Source organism: Anarrhichthys ocellatus, unplaced genomic scaffold, assembly GCF_004355925.1.
Source record: "Anarrhichthys ocellatus isolate YVR2014 unplaced genomic scaffold, GSC_Weel_1.0 scaffold35, whole genome shotgun sequence".
Lineage (NCBI taxonomy): Eukaryota > Metazoa > Chordata > Actinopteri > Perciformes > Anarhichadidae > Anarrhichthys > Anarrhichthys ocellatus.
In genome coordinates this window covers 1210264-1230204 of record NW_022280065.1, presented here as the reverse complement: position 1 = coordinate 1230204, position 19941 = coordinate 1210264, and the positions used below count along the sequence as shown (strand labels likewise).

At 42.6% G+C, this 19941-nt stretch overlaps 3 protein-coding genes across 4 annotated transcripts; 1 reads left to right on the top strand and 2 right to left on the bottom strand.

The window, feature by feature from the left end:
* Window positions 1–118: 118 nt before the first annotated feature.
* rnf5 (ring finger protein 5) lies at window positions 119–7449 on the bottom strand. The gene is made up of 6 exons (XM_031866649.1): window positions 7065–7449; window positions 4014–4032; window positions 3042–3154; window positions 2894–2951; window positions 2680–2791; window positions 119–2335 (listed from the first exon to the last, which is right to left on the bottom strand). Exons 1-6 carry the CDS (start codon window positions 7292–7294, stop codon window positions 2217–2219), a joined length of 651 nt encoding a protein of 216 aa, XP_031722509.1. The 5' UTR covers window positions 7295–7449; the 3' UTR covers window positions 119–2216.
* Window positions 7450–8221: 772 nt separating this feature from the next.
* On the top strand, window positions 8222–12535 carry utp23 (UTP23 small subunit processome component). The gene is made up of 3 exons (XM_031866634.1): window positions 8222–8814; window positions 8906–9080; window positions 9745–12535. Exons 1-3 carry the CDS (start codon window positions 8627–8629, stop codon window positions 10141–10143), a joined length of 762 nt encoding a protein of 253 aa, XP_031722494.1. The 5' UTR covers window positions 8222–8626; the 3' UTR covers window positions 10144–12535.
* rad21b (RAD21 cohesin complex component b) lies at window positions 9977–18632 on the bottom strand. Of its 2 annotated transcripts, none has more exons than XM_031866633.1 (14): window positions 18546–18632; window positions 17499–17695; window positions 16783–16912; window positions 16383–16482; window positions 15750–15856; window positions 15052–15261; window positions 14518–14643; window positions 14240–14365; window positions 13714–13937; window positions 13462–13618; window positions 12850–12995; window positions 12517–12696; window positions 12262–12345; window positions 9977–12048 (listed from the first exon to the last, which is right to left on the bottom strand). In XM_031866633.1, the coding sequence occupies exons 2-14, from the start codon at window positions 17640–17642 to the stop codon at window positions 11857–11859; spliced, it is 1926 nt and encodes a 641-aa protein (XP_031722493.1). In that variant the 5' UTR covers window positions 17643–17695; window positions 18546–18632; the 3' UTR covers window positions 9977–11856. The 2 variants fall into 2 exon arrangements, with proteins under 2 accessions (XP_031722493.1, XP_031722492.1); XM_031866632.1 differs by having other exon boundaries at window positions 9978–12048; window positions 14240–14368.
* Window positions 18633–19941: the final 1309 nt, after the last annotated feature.

Genomic DNA, 19941 nt, shown 5'->3' with positions numbered 1-19941 from the left:
AACCTCCAGTAACTGAAAGGAAGATGAAAGATTCTGACTTTTTGTTCTGTAGGTTAAATGAACCGATGACAAGTCTTTTGATAATATTAAAATGCAGAAAGTGACGACAGAAAACAAGTCAGCGTTTTAATGAAGTTTTAATCTCCTACATCATTTGGTTTTGCACAGTGGCTCCAGATTTAGTCTGTCCAATCACGACTTCCATCCCTTGTTTTAGTGTCACATACGATTTATAATACAAAGTGTAGCTTGAACGGACAAGTATGCAAGAAATGATAAGCTCCAGCAGCCATGCTGTCCATCCCACAGAGGACCGTCACCTCTCACCCCGGTGTGACCCAAACACCCGATTCAATACCTCTAGTTCAGCGGAATTCTGATTTTACACATCAAAGTTGTGTTTACAGGTGTTTGAGTACTACTGTAGTCGTATGAAGCCTTCTGTTGCTCCAGAAAGGTGTGCAAAAATCGGATAAATGTCCTTGTTGTTTGGGGGCTGAAAAGTTTGAAACTGAAACAAATCTGCGTTAGAAAGCAGTGTAAGAAGCACTTGCTGCTGGTTTACTTGTCAAATATCCACATGAACTTGTGTCACTTTAGTTTTTAAGTCGCTCAACTGCTTCAAAAAGTTTGTGCAGTAAAAAAGGGACACTGCACTGCACACCATGGCACTCAGGAGAGAGCAAACATCCTCATATCAAATCACATCAGCAGGGAAGGACAAACTTTGCGCTCATAACATTCATTTATCTAAACGGGAGAGGTCGGCAGACGTTATTCGTTTGGGCCGCGAGCCTTTTGAGTCCAAAGGAAGGAATTAGTGAAAAACCAGGAATAAGATCATTTCTCGCTTTACAAAAGCATCCCGAGGCCTATTTGATCATCGTCCTCCATCGCCCTCTCTGTGGCTAGCCGTCCACTCAGAAAACACGTCAAAACAGCTTTTACAATATTCATATATACAAATATATATAATGTTTACACACTCACTCGGACACACAGACGCATACAGTCGGGAAAAAAAAACAACAAAAAACACAAATCAACTGTGACAAAAGTTCATTTCTGTAAATTCTCCGTGTGCCGACCTTTTCCCCTCCACGACTAACTGAAAGGATTCTCCTCACTCGTTACACCGCGTGTGTAGCATTTCATCGAACTACTTTATTTGCCAGAACTTCTCTCTTGACAGTTTACTCTGAAATTACCAAACTGTGTGTGTGTGTGTGTGTGTGTGTGTCAGATTGCCTTTTACTCTCGAGTTGCTCGTGTCGACGCGAAAATCTCCCAAACGGGCCCTTTAACGGTTCACCCGTCCATGTTCGTACAGCTTTGTGAGGAAAGACGCAGCAAGTGGTTGAACACCAGCACGCGCATCCATCTTAAGGACAGCTCCGTCTACAAATGACTTCACAGTGCGATGGCAGGTTTTGTTAAGACATGTATATAAAAAAATGCATCTGCCTGTTCCGTTTCTATCCGTCAAAGTCGCACATTCTGGGACTACTTGTTCAATTCAGGACGAAACTGTAAAACGGGAACATCATGCGATAACATTTTTCACCTCCCCGCCGAAAATCGTACACGACTGATCCGCTACTCTTTGGCCTTTGAGGGTAAGGTAAAGTTGATATAGCAACAACTATGTTATCATACACCCCCTCTGCTTCCCTCTCTCTATTGAAGGAATAAACCTTTAAGAGGAATGTGAAAAACCAAAAGAGAATTAGTCACTGCCCCGAGTTATCCTCCACCCACCTCTTTAAAAAGAAAAACGAAGTCCTCTACGTAGGTCACCCCGATCGCTTAATACTGTCTCTCAACCCCAACAGTTAGTTTTCTGTGTGCATACATCTACAGGTGCCAACATGACTTATTTGGGGATTCACGCACCACTACTCACCAGGGTTTCTTGCATAAACAAAAATCAACGAAGCAGGTGGGCGGGGCTAAGAATCCTAAAGAGAATCTGCCTTTGCCAGGAGGAGATATCCAAATATTAGTTTATGTAATATATATACACTATATATATATATATCCTTGTTTTGGGATCAAACACAATGCTACGCTCTCTCCCAAGTTAGTACCTGCTAGGAAATGTAAAACGAGTGTGTGTCTGTGGCTTGAGTTTAGTGTGCGAGAGGGCTTCTAAATTTATTTGTTGTTTTTTTTGCGCTCCTCGATCCACTCGTCCGTCCCTCCCGTCGGGGTCTCCGTCACACGCTCAGGAGCCAGAAGAAGAAGAAGATGGCCACGAACAGGAAGAGGGAGTCTTGCCAGTTGTTACTGCCGTTGTTGAGGTTACTGTTGCCTTGGTGATCACCTGCATACTGGTCTGACATGGAGGGAGAGACGGGGGGGAAAGGTTATCACACCGGTGATGGTGCATTTACATCTGCACTCTAATCGTGTCGCCTGAAGGCAACAGATGTGTTTAGAAGGAGCTTTTTACCAGATCACAGGGTTCATGCGGCGCTCACCTAATTAAATTTGGTCATTAAGTATTAGACTTTATTGACATTTATACGATGGCCATGATTCAGCTTCAGTAGGAGACCCTCGTGTAATCGCCTTAACTGGTCATCAGCCAATCAGACCGTTGGGATTGATTTTAACCCTGGAAAGAAAGATGTTTGCTCATATAACCAGAGGGAAAACAACGCGTCTTTGTGCGTTTACCTGCTCTGTGAAAGGGGTCGTTGGCGTTGAAGACTGTGGTGAAGAAGCCGAAGGGGAAGGCGCCGATGCCAAAGGACATGTGAAAGCCGGTGTCCCCGAAACCCTGAAACATCTGAGAGGGAAAAAAAACAGATCAAGTTTGAAAAACAGGACAAACAAAAAAAAGAGAAGATTGTAAATATGAGCTTAAATCAGCGGATGTGAACCGACTCACCCCGCCTCGACCTTCTGGCTCCGTCCTCTGTCCCGGAGGCCGAGGTGGAGTTTTCAACCTGAACAACCACAGACATGTCGATAATCATGAGGCAACTGTGAGGCTGTAACAGAAAATCCTGTTCACTCAGAGGCAAAGCTTTGTGTACCTGGGGTCCTCCTGGCTGGAGCTCCCTCTGCCGTACAGTGGGATGACTTTCTCTCTGCTGATGCCCGCTTTACACACAGGACACTGCTGCCTGCTGGGCCGCGTCTCCAACCACTGAGAGGAGCAACAGAGGAAGAAAAGCGTCAAACAAAATCAGATGAACCCCCGTTTCTACTGTCTAAATACTGGGTTCACTTCAAACTTCAAGAGATTAACAGCGAGTAAATTTCCACGCATTGGTTGCAATCATTTTTTTAATCCCCACTTTGAATATGTGTGGTGCTCACGCTGCTACACCGAGAGCAACGTACAGTGTGGTGGAGAGAAAGCTGCAGTAAACGGAGGCGTTAAGTGCATAAGCGAGCTTAATCTGCACTAAGTCAACCGACAGGTGTAGTTTCCACGCTGAGGTTACGTCACAAACGCATGCTGCAGTTAAAAGGCCCTATCCAGCCAACTGCGTGTTTTCACGTAGTGTGTCTGATCAGAGATCTCCTCTCAGGAGTGTGTGGTCAGGTACAGAACTGTATTGTATTGATCAGTCTTGAATTGTGGAAGTGGATGAGGTGGGGTTAATATTGAGCTGATGCCATGGAGTTATTGTCATTATCGGTTAATCCACCGATCACTTTTTAATTAATCTTTTAAAAGACATCAGAAAACAGTCAAATGCTCATCAATTTCCCACAACCATGATGTCTTCTAACAAGTTATTTCTGGTCCTGCAATTAACTAAAGCAGAGAGTGGCATATTCAAAAATTTTACCGACCAACAAAAACACAGTGGACAAAAAAAAATATCCTTACATTTGAGAATCTGGAAACAATACATTTCAGTGAGCCAAAGGTTTATTGATCAACAGAATAACTTCAAGCTGAGTAGAAGCCTAATCAGTCGGAGTATTGAAAACACCTGTGAGGCTATTTAACAAGTATCATTTAAGAAGGGTGACATAACAGAGGAAATACTCACTTGGTGAAGACAGGGCCAGCTGTAGAGACAGAGACAAACAAAAGATTAATGTGCATTCTCACAATAGAGCCTTTCTCTCATCTTTTCTTAAACCGTAAAGTCTGTTTTTGGGAACTCTTAGTGCGGTGAAACTGGTCCGATTATCCTGCGGAAGCCCAGCTGGCCAGAACCACCTGTCTCTAACGAGGTGGCTGATTGAACTCGCAACTCATATTATGCAGCGGAACAGGCCGGACTTGTTTTGAACACGTTGTAGTACGTCACAACTACAGAACATTCAAAAACTAATTGCTTCAAACAAACCATGAAGCTAAAAAAAAACTGCCAATCTGCCAGCTTTACACACACACACACACACACACACACACACACACACACACACACACAAATATTGTAAACTGTGTGTGTGTGTAACGCCGGCTACCAGATCGCAGCTGAGAATGGCATTCCTGTGTCTACAAACCGTTAAACAAAGTTGACATAACAACCCATTCAACTGTGATTTGACATGTGGCCACACGCACAGCCGAGCTCCTGTGACCTGAAAATGACAGCTTAGTTTCCAATAAGAGGCTCAACATCCATTCAGTGAAGCCCGACTGCAGACTCCATTACGTGAGCCATTAAAGTCTCATTTTCATAACATAACATTAAAATAAGAACTACTCCAGCTACTCCCCTCTGATCTTAATCGTGCGTTTACAGACAGACTGCAGTAATGTTTCCGTACACAATGCCGTGCGGCCGTTTTAGGCAAAACAGACTTATTTGAAATGTTAGCAGCAGCAACGGAGGAGTCCGGCTGCATGCAACTACTGTCCTACATTTTGGGCTGCAGTTTACAATTCCTAATCCCAAATTAATATTTTATCAATTAGAAAAAAAACTTTGCTTAAACATGACAGAGGGCGATTATTGGGATCTCAACCTCTGTTTCACTTTTTTAGACTTTTGTGCTAACTTTAGGCTATTTGAGCATTTTTTAGGCAAAAGCAGTTGTTTTGCTGCGGCTGAACTAGTGGAGCAATGCAACCTGCATTGCTTTGGTCCAAAGCAATACATGGTGTCAAAGTTGGATACAAGCTGAACAGATGGATGTTTAGGCGTTTACACACTGAGCTCATCACCAATACTGAACGTAGGCGATGTGACAGACTGATTTATAGTTAAAGATTCAAATGTAAATAAAGACAATTTATCTGACATTCAGAAGCAATGTTGAGCTGAAGTTGCAGCAGGTGATCCGACGTCGACGCCTTGCTTCCTTGCCGATAGTTTCATCACAGTTTCATCAGAAGATGAGAGAGACGAGTAACATGGCAACTAAGTTACATCAGCTCCCCGAACACCGGAGCTTCAACGCCACCGCACATGTAACTGTGAGGGGAAGTTCTGTGATCGAATATCAAAGAAACGAACGCTAAACATTATCAGGCAATATTAAGATTCCTGCACCAATAATAACTAATAAAAAGGCCTCAGGCAGCGTGGTCTTGTGTACTCATTAACACTGTCGTCTTTTCCTTCATGCCCAGCATACTGCTCTATATGTTTAGTAAAGAAATGTTAGTTATATTACTTTAAAAAAAGAAAAAGGCACCTTATTTTCTCTGTAGATGAGACAGAAATAAGTCACATTGACCTGTCCACCTTTCATCCAACTGTCCGTCCTTCACTTTAATCTTTATTTTAGGTCTGGATAGAGAGACTTCTCTGGAGTGTTTCAGATCCCTGTAATAAATACCTACAGTATCCTGCTACCTACTTCCTGAAACTCCCAACTCCTGTTTCCAAAGCAAATGCACACCCAAACCTATCTTTTAAAACTGCTAGGCGTACGTCTTTAACGGGTAAGGAGAGGTTTATATGTTCTTCTGCGTCATGACTTTTACTACTGATTTGTATAAATGCCCTTGAGGTTTGACCCCAATCCCGATCTCTTGGCTCTAATCTCACGTTAGCCTCGGGCTGGGAGCGAGCAATGCCGTCAATCAACACTCGCGAATGAGCCTTTAAACACGTCTCTGTGCGCGCATGTGTAGATGTTAAACACACAATGGTTTGAAGGTTGAGCAAGTCTGGATGAAAACAGAGATAGGAGAAGGGACTCGTAGTTAAAGTGCTATCTTGGATTACACTTACTTTCCCTTCTGATTAATCTACTAAACTGTATGTACGGGACATTTTGTGGTTGGAAAAATAAACGTGTCAGTGCTTTCAGGTAGGCAAACTGTACAGTTTCTAAAATCCCTAAAAACCTGCTGCATCTTTAGCATCCCTGTACTGCAATTCCCTTATTACGTATTGGCTGACATGTAACATCAGTGACACCAATGTCAATAAAACGTGATTGAACAGATGTTGGTTGATACATTGTATTAATGTATTAGTCAAAGCTTCCATTGTAAAGCATCATTTGATTTACTAGGGCTGTGGCTGACATTGTCTCAATGCATTGTATTGTTTAGTGTATACTGACAGAACATTGTGGAAAAGTCTTAATGATTTATATTTTCCAACAAACTTTTAAAAAACCATTTTGGACTGCTGTGAATGTCCGACCATAAACCTGATCTCAAAGCTGCCAGCAGACAGTTTAACCTGAAAGTGAATGTGTCACAGGAGGGTGTGTGACCTCTGACCTACACGAAACCATAAGATCGAGCTGAACCACTTAACTCCTCACAAGATCAGATCTCATGTGCAATATGCAAATGTTGTGAGCGACCAGCCTTCACCTGAGACAGCAGGACCGCAGACACGGTTACTAGAGTTCAGCCACACTTCATCCATCACTAACGCACTGACGGGGAGACAAGCCCCTCTCCAGGTGTAGCTAACGAGCAATTTTGCCCGTTTTAATCCAACTACTGTTAACGGTGAGTTATTGGGCGCAATTCCGCCGTGAAATGTATCAAACTGACGCAAACGGAGGCCGCACAGACGGCAAAACTACACACCAGGAGAGCTGGAGAGAAACAAAAACAACCACCACCACCACCACCTCCACACATCACAACTACCCCTCCCCCCCGCCTCCTCGTCTCGTACCAGAACAAGTGGCCGCACATACTGATGACAGCGTCCCTGGCAGTGTCCAAACAAATGTTGCACTCGAAGGTGGCTCGGTCCCGTTCGCCCTCCCCGCTGCTGCTGCCGCCTCCGCCGCCGCCGCCGCTGCCGCCAGGCCCGTCGCGGTCGTTGCTGCTCTCCCCAGCCGGGAATCCTCCTCTGCTGGCCGGCCCGCCGTCACTCGAGGACCGGGGATCCGCGGCCGCCATAATGTTTACTGCACGAGCAAGGAAGGTAACGTACCACTCCAACCCAACCGGGCCCGACCCGTGCTATAGTTTGCTGTCTGGCGACGACAAGTGTCACTGGACCGAGCCTGCTGCATGGATATATTACGGGCTGCTGCTGCTGTCGCTCTACCTGAAGGAGGACTTCCGCTTCCGGGAAAAACACAGACGAGGGGCGGGGAGAATAAAAACACCCGCCCCTAATAATAATCATATGGGTAATTATTGTTATGATAAAATCAATATTCCATAGGGTTTTAGTGCTTCTATTTTATATCACTATTTTTTTTTGGGGGGGGGGGGGGGGATTAATGTTATTTTTTCAATAACTTTCATGTAATGTGACCCTGTGACTCACTTAATATCAACATGTATCAACTGCACTACAACAGTTTTACCTTACAGGTGCAATTAAACAAAAAAACAAAACATCATACACTTTTTCACTGCATTAAACGCATTTCAAAGAAACGTTTCATTGCTGTCCATTGCAAGATACTGGGCATGGAACCATAGTTGACAGTCAAACTGTGAAATACAAAGTGGTATCTTGCCAAACCTTTTTTTGTACTCACTTATGTATGTAACACTACTCTGCTCTGCTGAATATGCATCTTTATTTCTAGAGATCTATTAATAAAATGCAGTTATCAGCGCAATTTTTGCTAGACTGTGTGAATTTTGCATGAATAACCTATGCCGAAATAACAGGGGGAAACCCTCAAATCAAAGAATAAATACACTTCACGCACAATTTAGTTGTATTTTCCCTTTAACTCATGAGATGCAGATAGCATGTTTTATACTTGAATATAATTCAATTCATATTATTTCCATATGCAATTTGTATACGCTTTGTTGACATCTTATTTTGAAAACCGGAAGTTGACTCACGTCGATCCCTCCGCCAACTTCGCAAAGTTTCTCGCTCCCTATCTGGGCCGTTTGAACGAGTTTACCATGAATGTCAGTATATAGGTGCACTAACATTTAATTGGCGGCTGGTTTGACCACAGAGATCCGAGTGTCTGCTGACTTTACCGCAGTCGACGACGGCAGGTACATGCAGGCACGGGCAACACCGGAACCATCATCGTGTATCTTGTTTCCGCCCGGAGACATGAGAAGCAGGCACTGCAAGCGTGTTGTGTACATTAGAAATATCCACGCTTGAGTATCTGACAGTAATCATTTCAAAATGTGTATGAAAGAAATCCATCAGTCAATGTAACCGGAAAATATATCATCTTCAACTGCAACGGACATTTTAACGTGAACAACTAGAACCTCTTCCGACCTCGCCTACCAGCCGCCATGGGGCTCAAGCGACAGAAACAAGCCAAGAAAACCATAAGTTTCTACAAATACAACTTCAGCTTCAGGGAACCCTTTCAGATCCTCTTCGATGGGACTTTTTGTCAGGCGGCTTTGACGAACAAGATTCAGATCAAAGAGCAAATGCCCAAATACCTGATGGGAGAGGTGCAATTGTGCACCACAAGGTGAGTATTTTAGATTTACACAGCATTATTTACCCTATGTGCAGGTTACATGTAACATTCTGATATCCCATTACTTACTCTCTAATCGCAGCTGTGCACTGAAAGAACTGGAGACTCTGGGGAAAGATCTGTACGGAGCCAAACTCATCCTGCAGAGGTTCCAGACGAGGAGGTGTCCACATTTCAAGGAGCCTGTCCCGGCTTCAGATTGTCTGCTGTCCATGCTGGAGGAGACGAACCCTCACAACTACTTCGTTGCTACACAGGTAAATATAATGAGACCCAGCTATCTGTTCAGTTGTCAGTTGATTAGGTACATGTAGCGCATACTAATGCAGTCTAATACAAAAGCCCTGCAGTAAATCCTACGTTATGAAGATCATAGTGTTCACTTTTTGTTTGAATTGATTAAGAGAGTTGGTGCTGTGTGGTCATTAAAATATTAGCTACAAACCACAGGCTCCATAATGATCCTAGAGTTGATTCAACGCCTCTCCATTACATTAACGACTAAAGCTAAACATTATAGCCTTCATGAAGTTAGCTTTTATTTCAAGGGTGTCAAATTAAATTATACATCCTTACTAATATAACTAGGTATACTTCATAAAGTGGCAAATCAATATAAGCTTACATTGTTTAACCCTGAAGCATATGTTTCCTTCACTTTATTGGCAGATGGTGCTGCTTGTTACGGGTCTTGTTATGTGCAAGAGCTTTGGACCTCCCTAAAATAGTGGAAGCCAATTAGATATCAGTTAAGGAACCTTCATATAATCATAAGAGAAATTCCTTAGGACAAAATCATAAGAAGAGAAGTTCCTTAGGACAAACTAAACTAGGGCTAAATGGAGTGCTGTGTAACTGTGGGAAGTAAACTTTGGCATCCCCTCACACAAATCTCCTGTATTTGGTGCATGTGCTCTCCAGGACCGCTCACTGACTGAAGGCCTGAAGAAGATCCCGGGCGTTCCCCTGCTCTATATCATCCTCAACACCATCGTGCTGGACAAGCCCTGCCAGACGTCCCTCGACCACGTCCGGGCCGTCCAGCTGGGGGAGCTGGTCAGCCCGGCCCAGCAGCAGAGCATCCGCAGCCTGAAGGAGGTTCAGGGCATTGACCAGAAGGACGGAGAGCGGCGGGGGAAGAAGAGGAAGAGGAAACGGAGCAATCCTAACCCTCTGAGCTGCCTGAAGAAGAAAAAGAAAGGCGGGCCGACGCCGCCAAAGAAGAAGACTGAGGACGGGGAGAAGAGGAAAAGAGTTAGAAACAAGAAACCAAGGACGGAGGGAGGAGACGTGTCTGCTCCTGCAGTAACACATGCATAGCAGGAAGACGGAGACTATTCGTTTCTTCCATAAATGTTATTTTAAGATGTCCACGCTCCCAATATGAAATAGTTCCACTCTGGTCTGTTTTTCTGATGTCCCTGCATAGAATAAACCAATGTTTGACACACACACAATGCAATTTTAAAATAATGCTCATAGTATTTGTTTTATTTTGAAAAAATGTCGCAACAGTTTCCAAGACTCAGGACTTACAGGCATAGGACTGAAACTGCTCCGCAACATAGCAATATTTTTGTGATCGGAAGATTTGTCTTGGCTTTTATACAAAATAAAAAGACAGGTTTACAGGCACATAGTTTAGAATATAAGAAGCACTCAGACATTACATGATGTACAGTTTGTATGGAAGTGGATATCAAAAACAACGCATTCAGCTGTCTTTGCAGAAGCACAAGGAGAGTGGTCACAACGACTTGGTGGTCTGCTTGTTTTTACTGCGCGCTGTGTGGTTTTTGATGTCGGCTAAATTCAACCTGTATTTTCTCGTACGATGAGTTTAGAGTCCAAACGACAACGTTCATAACATATGTCCATTCAGACTTCACTTGATAGCGTCATTCTTTAGATTAAAAATCTATTTTCCTTTTAAATAATTTAATTCTCTTAATATATATATATATATATATATATATTACATCAATAAATGAATATTGAACAAGTGTCTACTTGATTTACACTGGCAGAAGTTCTACATTACTGCATGTCACCCAGTTGTAACTAAATGGTTATATACATATACATATATATATATATATATATATAAAAGGGACACTGAATAAATAAAAAATCTGTCATGAACTTCAAGTCTTTTAAGAATAAAAGAGCAACACGGTAATAAACATGTTTGTAGCAATTCTACTCCAAACATATTTCAGAACAGGGCATGCAACTAAGGCAGACCACTGATGTTTACATCTATAGGTAGAAAATGAAGCTCTTTTTCTTTTTTTTTTTTAAGTCTGGACACAACTACAATTGTGTGCAAACAGTCGACGACGCAAGCAACGCATTTACAAAAAACGACAACTTGGAGTTTGTAATGCTTAAAGTGCTCCGCTACAGTTGCTGGTTGAGTCTGCAAATCGCTACCGCAGTAACTGTTTAAATGTACTCTGGCAGACTGGATATAGTGCATGCTCCATTCAGCTAATGTCAGTGTATATGAGAACTTTTTTTTTCCTGCAGTGGTGGGACCGATGAGACTCCAGGTAGCATGGTTGATTGAGTTATTACTCGCACTGTGAACATACTGTTCCTTTAAATATGCCGGTGCAACGCAGAGGCTTCTAGTCTACGTCTACTTGAAAAACAAGGAATGCTGCTCAGTGCGCAGTTTTTTTTTACTTACTACAAACTTAGCTATAAAGTGAGTCTTGATAATAAAACATACAATAAATAATGACTAAAAATAGGAAAAGTGCCGATTGTTTGGAGTTTCAATCCTCACTGTGATATTTTTCAAGGAAGAAACCTCTTTATAATTCATCCATGTTATTCAAACCTCTATCCTCCCACCACTGATTGATATTAAAATATTGTCAGACAGAAGATTAAACATTATACACAAAACAAAGTCAACAAACTTAAATAAGTAAACAAAACCAGTTTGTCGACAGTGTTGTGTGCAGAATATACACTGAGGAGTTTTTTTTTCTTTTCCCCCTTTTGTAACTTTAAAGTTGTGTTTTTCTAGATGATGTGGAAGCGAGGTCCGGGCGTAGCTATGATGTCGCTGTAAGGCTCCTCCTGGACGAGCTCCACCGCCTGCTGCTTCTTCAGAACCAGGAAACTGTAGAACTTAGCGGCGGCCTGTTTCTTGTTGTTGTTCCTGCACAGATCCAGCAGGCCCACCGACTGGGCACCCGTTTTGGCCATCACCCTCTGTGGAAAGAGGAGACGGAGGGAGTCAGGAAAGGAAGGCTTCATTCAAAAAATGTTTTGAAGTTATTCAAGTAGCACTTTGTACATCTATGTATGATGGTGAAAAATTATTTTGGATGTGACCATTCCAACAAGTAGTTAAAAACATCAACTCTAAGTTGTAGCAACAAGACGTCATCATATTCTTCCAATACGTTGTGTTCAAATACACACCTGGAGGCCATGGAGCATCTGCTGGGTTCTTTTGTTCCACCTCCTCTCCTCCTGGTCCTGGTCTCCTCCCCGCGCCTCCTCCTCCTGGCACAGAAAAACACAGTTACAAACACTAATAATACCTATTGTATAGTCAGTGTTCTGTTTCCTTACTTATGAACTGAAAGGGGTGTGAAAAAAACTATAAAACAACATCAAATAAAATCACACATCATCAAGTTTGCTGTGCAAGTTTTTTGTAAATCTCTATCTCGCCTCGTCATCAGAGTCGTCGTCGTCATCCTTCTTCTTGTCCTTGTCTTCGAGCAGGTCCAGCTCTATCATCTGGCTGATGTTAGTGGTTTCCTCTGGGGGCAGATCCACACTGGAGGCCTCCAGCTGCTGGGACACATTAATGGACCCCTGCGGCGGTTGTTGCTGGTCCAAAGTTCCCATCTAGAGGAGAGAGTCAAGGAGGATACAGAGTCTGAGTTTTTTGTAGGCCTGACATCTGATATGAGGTGTGATCGGATTTGGAAAAGGTGTAAGGGTGAGTGCATCTGCTTCAGTATATACAGACACTACTACTAGGGGGACCTCTATACTCACAGGCAGGGCTGGTTCTGTCTCCTGGGCTTTGCGTTTGAGGCCATGTTGGGGGGATGGAGGGGGCATGACCGACTCGTCCAGCGTGGTCCTGCTGCCTTCCACAGCAGAAGTCTGCAGTACACTGGCCTCTTCCATGATGGTCTGGTCTGGAAGGGGAAATTGGGAGAAACTGTATATATTAGAAAAACTGTGCATGGACAAAATAGACGTTTTTTTGTGCATGGCAATGCTGAATGTTTCAGTTCAGTGTCACTGAGAATATTTGTAGCGATCCACAATCACACATCCTATTTCAAAAAAAAAAAAGCAATTTTCCCTCTGAAGGGAGAATCAATGACTCAAGGTCAGTTGAAAACTCTCCTTTAAAAATACTTTGTGCAAACTGTCCTCGTCTGCCACAAACAAATACCATTAGAGGAAAAAAACACAAGCTCAAAAATAATTTCAAATCGTACTATTGTCTAACAGCCACTCTGCGAATTTCATACTAACTATGAAACTAATTATAACACGTGGGACAAAACCAAATTATGATTAATAACCCAAATTCAACAGTTTGTGTTGTGACCTTCCACACTCGAGCATAAATGTAGCCAAGCAGCCACTTCATACCCATGATGTCTCTCTGCTGGTGTGCTGCTGTTTCCTCTCTGGGCACCTCCTGGTTCTCCAGATCCTTGAGGAACTCATCCAGACTGTCGGCCTCTCCACCTTTCCTCCTCTTCCTGAGCTCGTCTGGCACCAGTGGTGTCAGACACCTTGTAAACATCTGGAGGGAGAAAGCAAAGAGGCAGAAACCTGAAAGATATGGTATTTTTTCATTCTTATCACCGTGCTGCTTTGTACATATCACGGGTTCTTTACCTTCAGCAGCCTGGCATTCCAGAGAGGCTGAGCGGGGAGAGAGAAAAGCTTCTCGACTCCTCCCGTCTCCTTCCACATCATCAGCTTCTTGGTGGGAGGTGCCAGGTCCAGGGTGGTGACAATGTCGGAGTAATCCGACAGCTGTGCACGGATGGTTTTACTGTCCAACTCCTTCACGCTGTCCACGATCAGCTTCCTCTTACGCTTCGCCTTGGTCTCCTTCACTGCACAGTCCGTAGGGAGACAGAGACAAATCCGCTCAGTAAACCACAATCGCTCTGAAGACACTATAATCAACAATTCAATCGTTTTCGTGATGGTGTTAGCTCTTTCTATCTGCTGCTAGTCTCTGATATTTGTTTCCTTCTGCCACCATGCCACCTGGAGTGGTACTATGTTAAAGATGTGATCTTGGGAAGGAAAGCCATCAAAAATGACCTGGAACTGTATTGGGAATTTAGACTGTAACACAAAATTACAGGGATCAAGAAATGTTGCTGCTGTCTCTTAAAACCAGCTGCATCACCTGTGATGTCAATCGGCTCCAGGGCGAAGGTTTCCTCCTCGTTGTGAACCAGGGTGGTCTGTTCCGTCTGGTCTGCCATGGCTGGGAGGGGCTTCGTTGGGCCTGAGTCTGGACTATCTGGGGCTCCCGCTAACAACACACAATCACAGCATGTTGGATACATGTTGGTAAGTGTATTGTAATTTCAACGGTATATATTATATTTAACTTATTGCAACATCAAACAACGTGGCTTGTTTTTTAAGTGGACCACTGCAGAGGTTATGTGCGGAACCGACCTGAGAGAGCATCAAAGTCGTCGTCGTCATCGACTCCGTGGTCCTGAGGCATCATCACGCTCTCTGCGATGGCAGGAGGGTCGTCGAAGATGCCGTCTCCGTCCTCGTTGCTCAGCAGCTTGTCCACTTCACAGAGAGGTGAGGTCGTTCAATTATTACCGATATTACTATTACTATTATTAAGATATTTTACTTTGATTGACAGTCCGTCTGACTGGTCAAATTTCAAATATACAGTACATGTAGACAAAAAGGGGCTATCATTCATAGCATTAAAAAAAACAAAATGTTTTTTAAAAAGGCTAACGTAAAGAATAACACACAAGAATTCAAGAGGATAGACAGGGTCAATTACAGAGATCTTAAAATGGAAATCAGATGAAAACTATAGGCATGCTCTCAATTATATGATGATTATCGATGTATTATATTATGCACGTTTTCCCATGACTTAAGTCTCAAACTATAGTGTTGCAGAAAGCTAACATTATTGCTCTCACTGTCTATGTGCCTAATATATTGACGGCATCTTACCAAGCATGCCTTCCTCGTTGCTCTCCATGGGATTGTCTCCGAAGTCGTCCTTGTACTGGTCATCGTACTCCAGATGGTTGGACTTGTCCGCCATCGCGTTAGCTCCACCCTCAGCCTCCAGCAGCAGGTTGGAAGCTGACACTCCCATGATGTCCACCTCGAACGCACTCTCCTCCCGCATCATCCCCCGGTCATCCATACCAAAGTCGGCTGCACTGACGGAAACGTGTGTGTTTTCACAGTGCGCAGAGTGGAATGTGGGCGAGTGGAGGAAGTTAATAAGTTGTCAACAAACAGAGAAAAGTACATCGAAGGGACGGTGTGTAGGATTTGGCGACATCTAGCGGCGAGGTTGCAGAATGCAACTAACTGAAACTTATCTCCTGTACCGAACGTGTAAGAGAACTATGGTGGCCTATACTGAGCCAGTGTCCCAGTGTTTGGTTTGTCCATTCTGGGCTACGGTAGAAACATGGCGGTGAAACGTAGCAGACTCCGTGGAGAGGACCTGCTCTCTATGTAGATACAAACGTCTCTTTCTAATGTAACGGAAACACGACAATACTTATTTTCAGGTGAATATAGACTAAATAAAACACACTTTTTAATATTATATTCCATATCTGCCAAAAGATCCCCCTAAAGGCGACACACTGGCCCTTTAAGTGTTCAAAAATGTGACTTAAAAAGATGCCTACCGAAGTCATTGTCCTGCAGCAGGTTGAGGTTGCCCACCTCCTCCCTCATAGTGATCTCCTCCACTCTGCTCTGGTTCAAGTTGAACTGCTGAGCAATGTCAATATCACTGTACAAAACACCCCACAGTCAGTTCAATATTCAACACGTATTTACTGCACTTTTCTTCAAATTATATATTTTTGCAAGCAGTGGAAAAAGATGAAATGTGATCCTAAAATATCTATCTATCACTATTCAATGCCTTCCAGCAGTTATTTTGTGATGAAGTGCTTGTAAATAATCAACTTTACAGGCAGAAAGAAAAGAGAAAATGAATTATATTAATGAATATCATTTTTAACTTTTGGGAGCTCTGATAGATTCTCAGCTAAAGGAAAATGTTGAAATCATTTTCCAGGACATTGGACTTTTTTCACTCATTTTCCATGTGTTTTCAATAACTGGAAAATTGGTCAAATTGTTTTCCAGGTTTTTCCAGGACGCAAAGAACCCTGTACCTCTATTTCGTCGACTACCTAATAAAGGCATATAAACTGAAAAAAGAAAATACACATTTTTAGTTTTGATCACCGCGTTTGGAACTAGTTCCTAGTGTGTCTCTACCTAATGCTCTCTCACTCTGGAGGACTCACTCTAGGTCCGGTAGTGGCTGGTCAAAGTCATGGAACTCCTCAGGCAGCGTGATAGCATTGTAGGCTGCTTCTCTGTTCTCCTCTGGAAGATCTACTACGCCTGAAATGGCACAATGTAGAGAAGAGAGTTACAGCGTGTGTGACATAACTCGTGTGGTTTTAAGAAAGATCTCAAGATTGGTGGAAAAGGACAGAAAATCAAGAAGAGGTGGACACAATTTTTAATGTCACCTATTTACAGTCATTTTTTTATAGGGGGAATGGTGAAAGAATTTACTGAATAATATAATTTTCAAGGGATATGCGAAATGCTTCAATCACTGCATGCACCAGAGGTAAGCATAGAATCAGTATCTGCTGAGGGTTGTAATTGACTTCTAAGCTGCATTCTGTCCCCAACCTGGTCGAAACGCCATCTTGATCTTGATGAAGGCCTCGTTACAATCTGCCAGCAGGTACTTGGCCTTCCTGTGGTAGATCCTCACCACCCCCAGCAGCAGATGCCCTGACGTCCGCAAAGCCATTTTCATCTGTAAAAATAAGGAGGAAAAGGTTTGTGCATGAATGATCTGTGACGACACTGTGAAATAAATCTGCAGCTTGTTTTATATATGTCCCATATAGTCCAAACTGCCTCTAATAGCGTCTGTCTTACAGTTGATAAAATGTTCTGATAATGAGACTAGGGCTGCAGATAAAGGTTATTTCAATTAATTTATCGATAGAATATTCAATCAAATGAACAGTTGTTGATCACATGTTACAAAGGCCCTAAATTATGTATAAAATATTGCCAATTTACAGGCACACAATTCAAAATATCTATATTCAGAATGATATGAAATTAAAGTAATCAAATGTGTTTATAATGTTTTGCATTTGTGAGATAATATAACCAACTGCTCTAATTTTCTGGGATTATTTTCTTCTCTCTCAGACAAAATGAATCCGTTTGTGCACTAGATGATACAAGACTGTGTTTATATGTGAAGCCGTAGGTTACAAGGAGCCTTCAAAGACATAACAGACACCGTTAGATGAGACTTATAACTGTGAATGTGACTGGTTGTAGATCAACACGGGTATCAAAAATAGTGAAGACCCTGAGAAAATGACCTTGGGCGAGATGATGCTCTCCACGCTGCTCTCCAGATTGCACTCGAACACGTGCGCCTTGGTCAGCTTCTTGTCCCAGTGGGCCGCCAGCCAGATTTTGGCCAGCGGCCCACGTTTGCTGAGAACAAAGTGGGCGTAAAACATCGCCTCGGCGCCTTCTCACCACAAGGGAAAGGGGATAGGGGATAGGGGGAGGCCTGGAGACAGGAAACAAAATACACAAAAAACACTTTACACAACAGGTAAACAAAGCACGACAGTGTGAAGGACACATTCATTGTGTGGTCTTAAAGCAAGCAGGCTCTTGAAGATGCAGAAATGGTTTGTGACAGCTCATAGCAGGGTGCAAGCTCATTAATTAAGACTTTTCTAAATGATTGCCTGGTATGGAAACTACTCCAATCAAGACCGCATAGCCCTGCGGATGTGGTGACTAATAATCAAACAACAATCAACTAATAGATGATGTGTTATTATAGATGAAAATAGTAGTTAAAGTTAAAATGGTTCCATCTCACCAGTAGAAACAGTAGTTGAAAGACTAAGTAATTAAGTAAGTAATGAGTAACAAGCCTAATAGGATTATCTTACTGCACATCATGTGTCTTTTTGTTTGTTTTTAGAAGAGTCTTTAACATTTTACTGATCACGTGGTTTTAACGTGGATGTGACTGTCAGGTAACGTGAGCCTGACCTGCAGCCCTGTGACGACTACGGTTACACCAAACACAGCTGTCACAACATTGACTCTTTTCTATCAGAAAGAGTCAGTAGCGTCACACACAGACAAGCCTCCAGACAGGCTTTCTTTGTCACAGTGAATGTCATTCAAAGGAGACGACACGTTAGTTACATTAAACCGCATTAACCCCCCACCCCCCGACCCCCCTTGTGTCACAACAGGTGATGATGCGGACAGCAGCAGTAGCCGTTAGCCGCTGTCAATCAGAACCCGAGCACCGCAGAGCCAGTGTGGTTGTTTGTTGTTGTTTTTTTGGACACCGACACGCTTCATAGAGAAATCTAACATGAACCGTAATGACTCACCGGTTAGCCGTTTCGTGCTTCTCTCCTTTTGCCGGCCGTGGTGCTGCTGCTGCGGGTGGTGGTGGTGGTGGATTTTTTTCCCCCACCCCTCCTCCGAATAAAACAAACAAGATGGCGTCCTCCCTCGCGTCCCCCCCTCAGAGTGGTGCTGATGCGGGAGAGAGAGAGGGAGAGGGATGCTGAGCTTTGCACCTGTGCGTCTTTTTTACCTCTGTACCCTCAGCGGTGGAGGACGTGCTGTATTCAGACCTTTTACTTCAGTGAAAGTACAAAAGTAGTCGCATCAAAATATACTTTGAGTACTAAAAGTAAAAGTAGGCTACTCATTAAGCAGAATGGCCCATTTCAGAGTAATATATATTGAACCTTCTGAGCTCTCTTGTTAATTTTGTTGTTTTTCAGATCATTCACTTACAAATATTAGAATCGGAAACTTTTTATTGCCAAGTACGTTACACATACAAGGAATTTGGCTTGGTGATTTTGGTGCGTATGTAAAACAGTGCAATATGACATCATTTAAAATACGAAAACTTACAATAAAATATGGTAAACAAACAAACAAATAAGAGTTTAAAAAAGATATAGCAATACCTCAGTACACTTCAAAAAAGACATCTGAGCAGATGTAAATGTAGCCTATAAATCTATCACATTATCAATAAGAAAAATAAGTGTGTATCTATACGTTCAAATATCTAGTTGGAAGTTAATCTGCACTTTTTCAAACACAAGAAATTGTGCATTCTTTTCCTTAACACGATGTATTAACATAATCCCAGCCGATCTTTTTAGATCTACTCACACAACAAACAATGATCTTGTTATATTTACTCTGTTCCAGTATCATTGTGAAGTGGGAGGAACCAAGGGAAGAAAGCCACGAGTAACACCATGAGTGGTGTGAGTTGTGTTGGACCAAGGGAGCACTTGCTCTTTCTGAATGGGTATTAGTGAGCAATGACACTTCACTTCATGCCCTCATGAAACGTACAATATTGTGGTAGTAATCATTTCAATGTAAAACATAACATAGACAGTAGGAGTGTGACCTGATGCATCATCAGCTCAAGTGACACTGATAGAAAGACTGCCTGAAGTTAATGGTAAACACTTGTTTTGCTGGATCCACATTAGAAACTTAAATTCACTTTACTTGCTAATTATATTATAATACAATAATGTATTAGCTTATAAAAAGTATTGCTTGATCTTCAGAACTTTAAGCAAAATGTTGCCTTAAAGTCAGCTTTGTCTTTTACTCGCACTTTATTTGACCTCCATTTTAAATCTTGCTTAAACTCGTTTTTCTTAAAAGTCTACTGCAAATATTGTGTTTGGCCTGAACACAATATCAGCTTTATCAGGCCAGATCGGACCCGACATCAGTTAGCTC

Coding starts and splice junctions, on each gene's coding strand:
- rad21b (XM_031866632.1), bottom strand. CDS start 17,642: ATGTTTTACGCCCACTTTGTTCTCAGCAAACGTGGGCCGCTGGCCAAA. Junction 14,644..15,051: donor CAACGAGGAAGGCATGCTTG/GTAAGATGCCGT, acceptor CTCTCTGTGAAG/TGGACAAGCTGCTGAGCAAC. Junction 12,346..12,516: donor ACGACGACTCTGATGACGAG/GCGAGATAGAGA, acceptor TTTCTGTGCCAG/GAGGAGGAGGCGCGGGGAGG.
- rnf5 (XM_031866649.1), bottom strand. CDS start 7,294: ATGGCGGCCGCGGATCCCCGGTCCTCGAGTGACGGCGGGCCGGCCAGC. Junction 2,952..3,041: donor TCCAGCCAGGAGGACCCCAG/GTACACAAAGCT, acceptor GTGGTTGTTCAG/GTTGAAAACTCCACCTCGGC. Junction 2,336..2,679: donor CGACCCCTTTCACAGAGCAG/GTAAACGCACAA, acceptor CCTCCATGTCAG/ACCAGTATGCAGGTGATCAC.
- utp23 (XM_031866634.1), top strand. CDS start 8,627: ATGGGGCTCAAGCGACAGAAACAAGCCAAGAAAACCATAAGTTTCTAC. Junction 8,815..8,905: donor GTGCAATTGTGCACCACAAG/GTGAGTATTTTA, acceptor CTCTAATCGCAG/CTGTGCACTGAAAGAACTGG. Junction 9,081..9,744: donor ACTACTTCGTTGCTACACAG/GTAAATATAATG, acceptor TGTGCTCTCCAG/GACCGCTCACTGACTGAAGG.